A 10,416-nucleotide genomic window follows, 5' to 3' on the forward strand; every position below is an offset into this window, starting at 1 on the left:
CACACGTGCACGGGCGCACACTCAGTCACTCACGCGCGCGCGCGCGCGCCCACACACACACACACACACACACACACACACACACACACAGCCTTTTACTATATTGTATTTGATGTATACATATATATATATAGCCTTTTACTGTACTGTATTTGATGTATACGTCTTTTACTATATTGTATTTGATGTATACATACATAGCTTTTTACTATATTGTATTTGATGTATACATATATAGCCTTTTACTATATTGTATTTGATGTATACATATATAGCCTTTTACTATATTGTATTTGATGTATACATACATAGCCTTTTACTATATTGTATTTGATGTATACATACATAGCCTTTTACTATATTGTATTTGATGTATACATATATAGCCTTTTACAATATTGTATTTGATGTATACATACACATATATAGCCTTTTACTATATTGTATTTGATGTGTTTGTTTGAAATTATGTTCTTTCATCAATTAAAAAAACAAATCTGAAACTGTGTATTAATACGTTTTCTGGAGTCTCATTGGTAATCCCTTCTAGATTTGACAGGTTTAAGTAACACATAGTGAAACATGCGTTGTTTTAAAACTGGAGTGTGTGCGCCGCTGTGTGGTCAACACCGGTGCACACACTCACTACACACAGGACCCGCCAAGCACACACATACACATTTAGTGGACACATGACAGGCCTGCCGGCTATTATTGCCCTATCGCAGCTGTAATCATGTTTGTAGCCCGTAGTATCTCAGCAGATCATAAAGATCTCATTCACGATGTATCGTATGATTTCCACGGCCGGAGAATGGCAACCTGCTCCAGTGACCAAAGTGTGAAGGTGAGCTAACATCAAGTGTGCACCAGCTTGCTAATGTTAACGTTAGCCACTGCGGCTAGCTTGTTAGCATTAGCACATTTTCCACACCCTTAGCAACCTGTTGAAGCTACTGACTCGTTTGCTACCTGTAGTTGACTAACCCAGACAGTTAGCTAAGTCTGTCTGCTAAGTCCAACATTTTTCATTGGTTTTAGCTTCAAAAAGGCCTAAAGACCTCTCTATTCAGAAGGCTATGTCAGCTTAACTCTCCTTACTATTGTCTTTCTGTTGTGTGCTATGTTATTAATACTGTAGCACTCATTCATACTGTTATTAATAGTGTTTCACTATAGATGGCGCAGTATAAATGAAATACATTATTATTAGTTTGCTAGCTGACGTGAATGTAGCATACAAGCTAGATAAGCTGTGTTGTAGCACACATGTAGTGAATGTAAACACTACAGTTAGCAACACATTGCTTATTCACTAACTCCTCACCAAAGTATTTGTGGACGAACAATTGATGTAAAGCTTCGTATCAAAGTATACAGTTTATTCTAGTCACCCAACGCATTGTGTGTGTTATGTTTATAGCTTTAAATCCCCTCCAGACATGTAATAAGACACAGAAATGCTCTTCCTGGAACAATATTCAGTATTCAATATGGTTTTCCACAGAAAGTGTAATTACCCTGTTAAAACCCTTAAAATGGCATTTACTCCTTCTGCCTCATTAAAAATCCATATGCAAATGTTTAATTAGATCATTTCAGAGGGTTAACTGCTGGTCACAAGATGTCTCATACTTCACTGTGAAGTCCATTTTCCATGTATGTGTACTGAGGGCTTCATGTTTCCACGTTACACTTGTGCAAATTGAATATTGGACCAGGATTGGCTCCCAAATTAGTTTCAGTGTCCCTAATCATGCTCCTAGGCCCACTCAGCACATACATTGTCTGCACAGTGAAGAAAACATATTTTTGAGTGGAGGAGGACTTTAACACAATGTGTAATGTTACACAGGTACTTGTACAGCAACATTTATAACATTTTATTTTGTCATCTTGTTCTTCTCAGGTTTGGGACAAAAGTGAGAATGGAGAGTGGCACTGTACAGCCAGCTGGAAGGTAGATCACCTGCACCATCACTTCTAAACAGTCATTCACTTTTATGGTTGCAGCTTGAAATCTGGTGTCTTCAACCAGGTTAGGGTTATATTGATTTTACAGATGTTCTTCTCCCTCTCTCCACAGACACACAGTGGATCAGTGTGGAGAGTGACCTGGGCTCATCCAGAATTTGGGCAGGTTCTAGCTTCATGCTCCTTTGACAGAACAGCTGCTGTCTGGGAGGAGATTGTCGGAGAGTCAAATGACAAACAGAGAGGACTGAGCCACTGGGTTTGTACAACTCTGTCACTCTTCTGTACTGTTAAATGTCACTATACTCTTCTTTTAACATCTGACCCTGAGTATTTCACATTCTTCTGTTTTAGATAAAAAGAACCACACTGGTGGACAGTAGAACTTCAGTGACTGATGTGAAGTTTGCCCCTAAACACATGGGCCTGATGTTGACCACCTGCTCTGCGGATGGAGTGGTGAGGATCTATGAGGCTCCTGATGTCATGAACCTGAGTCAGTGGTCCCTGCAGCACGAGATCTCCTGCAAGCTCAGCTGCAGCTGTATCTCTTGGAATCCCTCCAGGTAGCTAACAGTTTTGTGACATTGAAGTGTTTGGAACCCCACAACACTTCCAGATTGTGTTGTGATTAACAATTAATAGTGGTTATCTCCTAGAATTCCTACTTACAATGCTTCCACTGCCCTCCAACAACCTCATAAACTACCTGCTTTTAAAATTGATAGATGCAACATTATTGCTTTTTTTAAATCATGAAACTGTGTACCAAATATTTTACAGAGCACATACCAACATATGGATTTTTACCCCACTTAGTCAGAGTATGAACTGTATTATTCAGTGCTGTATAATATTTTCTATATATATATATATATATATATATATATATATATATATATATATATATATATATATATATATATATATATATTCACAATTGTGTTAAAATTACGATAACACTGATTTGAGTGAAAAACATATGATAAATAAATAAACAGACTGAATTGTTCCAATGCTATTTCTAAAAATCTCTTCGTAGTCGGCTGAACTGCACAATCTGAAAGGTGAAATGAATTTAATTGATTACCATTTCTTGATTAATAACGAACACTAAGCGTTACTGTGCCGTGTTCCTATGAGTCACTGTATGTTGGTTTGGCATTAAAAAGGTAATTTCATCATAGATCTGGTTTTGTTGCCTTTCAGTTGAACCTGTGCCCATTTACATCTTGGCACACAACTGCATTTTTAACCTTTTCTTAACTTTAACTAACTAAGCTGCTCAGACATACAGTGTTACAGAGATACACAGATACAGATTATTGACACACAAACCTAGTATGTGCAGAATGTATTGGTTGGGTGGGAAACTAACACACTTTCTGGTAAATTTCACCAATGAATAGTAACTTTGCTTCATTAACAAACTTTGCAGGGTAGCAAAAAGTTAAGAATTTAGATTTTGATCCATTATCCATTATTTAATCCATAAGAAAGAAATGTTACATCAACTACTTTGTGCAGTGTCAGACATTCTGGCAGTCTTGTGTTAAAGTCGAGACATACTGTAACTTGACTTACTGACCTTTTTTAAAGTGCCTGTTTTTTTTTTGCAGCTTTGCCTTTTTAAAAGTCTGAACTAGGGCTGGGCGATATGGCCTTTTACTAATATCCCGATATTTTTGAGCCATGTCACGATACACAATATATATCTCGATATTTTGCCTTAGCCTTGAATTAACACTTTGATGCATACAATCATACCAGTATGATGATTCTACATTAAAACATTGTTCATACTACATTAATATATGCTGATTTTAAACATTCATGCCAAAAGCGTAAATCACAACTAAACAAATTCATCAAAACTGTATTTATTAAACAGCTATTAAGCAGTGGCACAAACATGTCATTTCAAAACAAATAAAGTGTCTTTTATGCATGATGTAACTAATATGACATATCAAAATAACACTAAATTAAAGTGCACATTTTGTGCATAATGCCACTAGGATATAAAGGTAGAGCTGTCTCTGCTAGGTAGATTATATCAAGTGTGTCGATGATCTTTCTGAATCCGGGCTTTTAACCACACTCACTGGGGCCATGTCTTTCTCTGTGTGGTGTGTTACTGCGGACGTTATCTCCTTCTGTTTTTGACTGTTTTAGTCGTATTGCTGTTCTGGAAAAAGAAGACGCTAGACTCAGTTGCGTCAGTGCTTTCTTCAATATGTCACTGGCCGGAGATGTGCTCTTGCAGAGTTTCAAGCAAACATGGTGATATAACTTTGTTGTACTACCAGCTTTTGTGGTGACGCTTTTATGGCGTACTTTACATATTACGGTTTGTTGTTCAACGTCCTACTCTTATACCCAAACCACCGCCAGATGATGGATCCTGAATTGTTTTTTTGGGAATTAATCTCCCTCCTCCACTTGTCAATATCACCTGCTGCTCCCGCGACCTGAGATCGGTGCTACTGCTGCTACATGCTACCGGGCATATGACGTTGCACGCACAACAGAATGTGATGTACGTAACTAGGTGCGCTTGTTTTATCTCTCTGTGCGGAGAGATGAGAGAGTGAGAGAAACCTGTAGTTCAACGGGCCGCGACTAAAAACAAACTGCGTGTAAATTGAATGTATACTCGAGTATTCACGATATAGTCATTTTCTACATCCCACAGAGAACAAGCCGCGATACATCGAGTATACTCGATATATCGCCCAGCCCTAGTCTGAACTATGATCTTGCGCAGTGGAGTGTGTGTCTGTTAAATCTTATGTTGTTTCCCCCACCGCCCAGCTCTCGTGCCCACCCACCTATGTTTGCAGTGGGGAGTGACGACAGCAACGTAACGTACGGTGGGAAAGTTCAGATCTACGAGTACAATGAAAACACAAGGTAAGTTTTCCTTCATAAATACACCACCACATTCAAAAGTAGAACATGCCTAATTCTATTGTGAGAAACTTTTAACTAATTATTATTTTTTGCCTATGTTGAACAGGAAATATGCTAAAGCGGAGACCCTGATGACTGTCACAGATGCGGTACATGACATTGCGTTCGCTCCAAACCTGGGGAGATCATTCCACGTCCTCGCCATAGCAACAAAAGATGTCAGAATCTTTAAGCTTGTTCCTATGAGGTGATTGATTCTCATTTTTTTGCACACTATTTTCAAAGATGAAGTTTCCAAAGTGCACAAAGGGACGAAGATTAGTGTATTCGCTGGAATCCTTCATCTCGCATGAATCAGTGACTTCATTTTCATCTCATCCAATTTAGCACCTCTGTAACACTTCTATTTTAAACAGTAAAAAGTGACAGAACTGAAAAAACCACAGCACCACAAAAATTGATTTTCTATATCTCCATCCAGGAAGGAGAGCACCTCTACGGGACCCACCAAGTTTGAAGTGCAGATCGTGGCTCAGTTTGACAACCATAATTCCCAGGTGTGGCGTGTGAGCTGGAACATCACCAGCACCCTGCTGGCCTCCTCCGGGGATGACGGCTGTGTGCGCCTCTGGAAAGGTGGGAGGCTATTTTTAGTCCCAGTTGATGACTGCTCATTTGTCTGCTTGTTTAATTTTACTGACAGCTTCACTGAGCTCACAAAGCCGCATTTTTAAAATGTTAGTTCAGTGAACAGAAGACTCTCAACAGGTGTTTACCTACTGTGCATGAGCCATTGTTATTAGCAAGTGTATGAATGATGAATTTAATTTCACAATGAGAGCTGACATATTTACAAAGGGTAAAGAACAGTTCTCACCATTGCTATAAAAAAAAAAGAAGCTGTCAGCTCACCCTGTAAGGCTCTCTGTGTTTGACTGATTGTGTGTGTAGTGTTTACAGACATGAAAAAGTTGTGTAGTAGACTCACACATCCGGAATAAGAAAGCAGGTGCTAGACCAAATAACAAAACCTGTAACAGCAGAAAAAAGTCAGCACACTGCAGCTCCCAATGCAGGTAGACTTTAACAGGACAACTATGCAGCATCTATGTAGTGATGTGCTACAGTTTTAATGAATCGGTTGATGTAGTTTCGCTTCTTTGATTCCCCCTCTCAGGCACAAATGTTGTAAAGTTATTCAAATGATATGGAATTAGTCAAATTCACAGGTGTACACCTTGGATCAACTGTCTACAGGAAGTGTTTGAGAACCACTCTTGACGACCAAATTTCCTTTATTTTTAGGGATGTTTTACTGGCTTTTTGTTTGGAAGTCACGCGTTAACACTGTGGTAACTGATTCTTTCAGGTCTTCTATATCTTGTATGTGAGTTTTAATGAATAGTGGAGGGAAACTGTAGCATTCTGTCTCTTTCTCCACAGACTTAGAAGAAAGAGTGACATAAACAAATACGAGACACTAGTTATTAACTTTATCTTTATGCACACATTTGACACAACTAATGAAATGCATATTTTAGTTTAATTTAATTTATTTCAATCATTAAACTCAAATACACATGTTTAAACAAAGTAAATAAACATATGTCCTTGTTTTCTTCATCTCACTTAGAAGTAGTGACAAACTAAATACATGGTAAATGTTTGTAAAGGAAACACTTTGTTAGAGAAGCATTGAGAGTAGCTTTTGCTTGGCTGTACAGAGGACGATTGGACGTGTGTTATTGGAGTCACGTTAAAAGTTTAACCTTGTCCCCTCTCAGCTAACTACATGGACAACTGGAAGTGCACGGGCATCCTGAAAGGAGACGGCAGCCCACTCACCGGCACGTCCGGTCAGCCCACGGCCATGAGCATGGTGGTGGGCTCCTCCGTTCAGACCTCCCAGAACGCCCTGAACGGGATGTCCGCTGGAAGGTAGGTGGTGCGGTGCAAGTCTGACGCCACTCACCCACAGCCCGACCCGTGCCAGTCAGAACTGACAACTCATTTATTATGCCTCACACTGACTGGGACTGCAGCCGCTCTCACTGACAAGCTCCTGGGTCCAAACTGATCTCATCCCAATGTGCTGCACTCATGCAAAGAGCTTGGCTTCTGGCTTCCAGCAATTACATGTTGTTTGCCTCAAAGCCTGCGGAGTCGGATGTGTTACGTTGTTTTTTTTGTTTTTTTTGTTAAACAAATGATTTCCTCTTGATTTGTACTGATGCTTGTAATATGTCAGTGTTAAGGTTAACTATTTTCTTTGGTTCATCAAGCGAAATAAACTGTATACATTATTATGTGGCTATTATTGCAAATGCTACAACTATATTTTTGGGATAAGAAGCAGAATCATTTTAACATTATTTTGTTAATATTGATAAATTTAATAGCTGCTGTCTTCAAACATCTCAACAATCTTTGGGACTATTTTCCATTTCAAGATGAGCAGTCATTCTCTCCTCATTTAACTTGTCAATTTGAATGTATCTCTAAGCAGTTATCGCCAAACTCTTTGCTGAGCAGAAGGACCGCTTGAATAAACCTCATTAACCAACTATAGTAACATCGGAAAATAGTGTGAATGTACAGCATGGGTATGAATACAGCCATTGACGTGTGCTACTTTAAAGAGAGGCTATGTAACATAACTTTAGAAAGTTGAGATAACGCATTCCTTTTTTTCTTTTCTTTATTTAAAAAAAAATGAAATACACCCCTGCTCAATTCAGTACACTCAGGGCTTTTGTTGCTCCAGCCTCACTTAGTCTGGTATGACTAGAAGCATATGGAGGCTTATGTTTAGATAGGCAAACTTCTCTACTATTATACAATGTTTTAGCATTCATCATTATCCTGTAATTAGTGGCCACTTTTCAGCCAAAGCAACATACACTCACTTTAAAATTTGGATTATAAATGAACAGATTTGACCATTTGATGTTATATTAAGCAGGGATTAAAAGTGCCAGTAAGAAATGATGTTCAATCCAACACTTTTTTTTTTCTTTTTTCGGTATGTGGCTGTATTTATGTTCAACTCAATAACCTGTAAACCTCTTGCAGTAATATAATAACCAATGCCTGTCTTTACCCTCCTTGTGGTTTTTTGACTTAACTCTGGAGTCACTTCTAACCTGAGTAACATGAGAACTGTTGCACTGTGTGTTAATAAATAACAATAATTAATTTCACAACCAAATTAAATGTTTATCATGCAGTTTGTAAAAAAAAAAAGACTTTGCATTCAATTTTTCTTGCATTACCTGTTGACAGAACAGAGTGTGGTCATGGGGGTGTGTTGCAGTAATGTGGTATTGTACTGCTTGTTGCATGCAGGATTGGCAAGAGAGCTCCCTTTGTCCCTCCCCTGCGGCAGCTGACCACTCCAAAGATATACCAGCATCCTGCGTATTACTAATGTCTCCTGTGCATCAGCTACTGTTTGCCCTTGTCTTAATGCATCGTGCAGTATGTGAGATGAAAACTTGGGTATTATTGGTTGAGGGCTCCATTTTGTCTTGATTCTACAAAGTGTTTTTTTTTTTCTTTTAACAAAAATCACTACCCTGTCTGCCATTTTCATCTCCATCTTTTATTCCTAAAGCCTTCATGCATCCTTTCCCTTGCTCTGCTTTTAATTTCTCATTTTCTACTTCCTTTTATGTGTTTCCCTTCTGTATTCCAATGTTGTCTTTCCACCCCCACCCTCGCCCCCCCCCACCCTTCCATCCATGTGTATTTGTGCGTCTTCGTCTTCCTCCCATCTCTTGTTGCTTCAGGTATTTCTTTCCGCCTCTGGATCCTCCCAGAGAAGGGACCAGGTATGGTCACCTGCTGCCTCCCTCCTCCCTCATAGAGCACTGTGATGCTGAGCCCGTTCAGTCTCAGCAACTGGCTCTTCCCTACAGATACTCCTCTAGAGCACTTGTGCCCTTACCTGAGGCTGAAGGGCAGTAGTTGTTTGTTGGGTGTTTTAACTGAAATTATCAGGGGTAGGGGGGACGGGGTAGGGGGGACGGGGTAGGGGGGCGGGGATGGGTCACACAGCTGCCATTCATTTCTAATAAAGACCTGTATTTTTTTTCTCTGTTTTGTTCATTTTTTTTGTCTGTGCGTAAATTATAAAATGTTTTGGATGCTGTCATGAAGACAGAATTGTAAAATGTGTATTATATAGATCTTTTTAGATGCTCAATTTATTAAAAAAAAAAAAAAAAGGATTTTGATAACCATTTTCTAAGAACAAAATTTCCCATATTTAGATTTGTGTACAAGTGTTTTTTATTGTCAAGGAATGTACAATTTAAAAAAGCACATCCCATGTAGTGTTTGTTTTGGGGTTATATTATATAGTCAATGTTGGCTGGTAAACCAGAAAAAATGGAGATACAATGTTTTATGAATCATCAGCATCTGGGAAGGGAAATGTTTGTACTTACTCAGCTTTTATTGAGGAACAAAACTGCACATGATGGAAGTCAGAATAAACACCACAGGGTATTAAAAGAATGTTATCTTTGACTTTTTTTTCTGTACATGCACAACCCTAGGATGGCATTCATTCATGAGTGACTGACAACCATGGAAATGATTCATCATCATGCAGTTCTTTGGCTACAAATGGATCCACTGTATTTCTCTATTTGGTTGGAAAAGTACTTTATTTTTTACACTTCATGAATGATATTATAAGCTTGCATCATTCTCTAGAAACTCACCTGGAGGGAGCCTGTTTTATGAATCTGAAAAACCTGGTACAGCTCTGTTCATGAGTCCATGTTGGAAACATTCCCCCTGCTGAAGTGTCATCTACCAATTCTGCAGCTCTTGGTATCTCTCTCATCTCTGGAGGCAGATACAGTATAAGATATTTCCCTGTGGATTATGAGTGAATATGAGGCAGTTTTGCTTACAACATATGAGGAATAAATGGTGTGTTTTGATAGTGAGGATAAAATTTCATTTCATGGCTCATTCAAATAGATGACTGTCAAAAACTGGAATGCATGGGATGGCAGCTTTCAGCAGGCAGCTGTCTGCTAACCCAGGCTTTCTTGCAGCTGCTTGGCAGAACACATGATACAATAAACCCCCCACTTGGTTTGAAGTATCATCCTGCACCCCTCAGTTTTATGTGAGATGTATATCCAATTTACTTAAACCTGGAAGCTTGTTTAAAATAACTGTATTCTGAATGCTTCATTCTATAAGCACCCATACTTCATATTTAATGCTCAAGTAAACAAATTATGTTGTTGTCTTTCTTTTCTTTTTTTCCCATCGGATTCATTACAGCTGACTCTATAAAACACACCCTTCTCTCTTTCATCCAGGACAGACACTCCATTGATACATCAATGGACTATTTTTTCAAGCTGTCCCAACCGTGTCTAAGCTCAACAAGTGACACGAATTTCACCCTATCACGTTTAAAAATGTCCTCCCTCTCAGTTTAATTGTCCAATCAAAGTGCTCTCAACTTTGTGAAGTCCCGCCCTGGTGAAATGACGCTGTGGCGGG

At 38.9% G+C, this 10,416-nt stretch overlaps 1 protein-coding gene across 1 annotated transcript; it reads left to right on the forward strand.

Moving 5' to 3' along the window:
* Positions 1-672: 672 nt before the first annotated feature.
* seh1l (SEH1-like (S. cerevisiae)) lies at positions 673-8,874 on the forward strand. The gene is made up of 9 exons (XM_053326325.1): positions 673-847; positions 1,910-1,960; positions 2,087-2,233; positions 2,329-2,540; positions 4,789-4,887; positions 4,994-5,134; positions 5,369-5,523; positions 6,672-6,825; positions 8,676-8,874. The coding sequence occupies exons 1-9, from the start codon at positions 737-739 to the stop codon at positions 8,851-8,853; spliced, it is 1,248 nt and encodes a 415-aa protein (XP_053182300.1). The 5' UTR covers positions 673-736; the 3' UTR covers positions 8,854-8,874.
* Positions 8,875-10,416: the final 1,542 nt, after the last annotated feature.

Source organism: Scomber japonicus, chromosome 10, assembly GCF_027409825.1.
Source record: "Scomber japonicus isolate fScoJap1 chromosome 10, fScoJap1.pri, whole genome shotgun sequence".
NCBI classification, from domain to species: domain Eukaryota; kingdom Metazoa; phylum Chordata; class Actinopteri; order Scombriformes; family Scombridae; genus Scomber; species Scomber japonicus.

Excerpts from the sequence above, each read along its gene's own strand:
- seh1l (XM_053326325.1), top strand. The coding sequence starts at position 737 with ATGTTTGTAGCCCGTAGTATCTCAGCAGATCATAAAGATCTCATTCAC. Across the intron at positions 2,541-4,788 it reads ATCTCTTGGAATCCCTCCAG|CTCTCGTGCCCACCCACCTA; the intron begins GTAGCTAACAGT and ends CCCACCGCCCAG. Across the intron at positions 5,524-6,671 it reads CTGTGTGCGCCTCTGGAAAG|CTAACTACATGGACAACTGG; the intron begins GTGGGAGGCTAT and ends GTCCCCTCTCAG.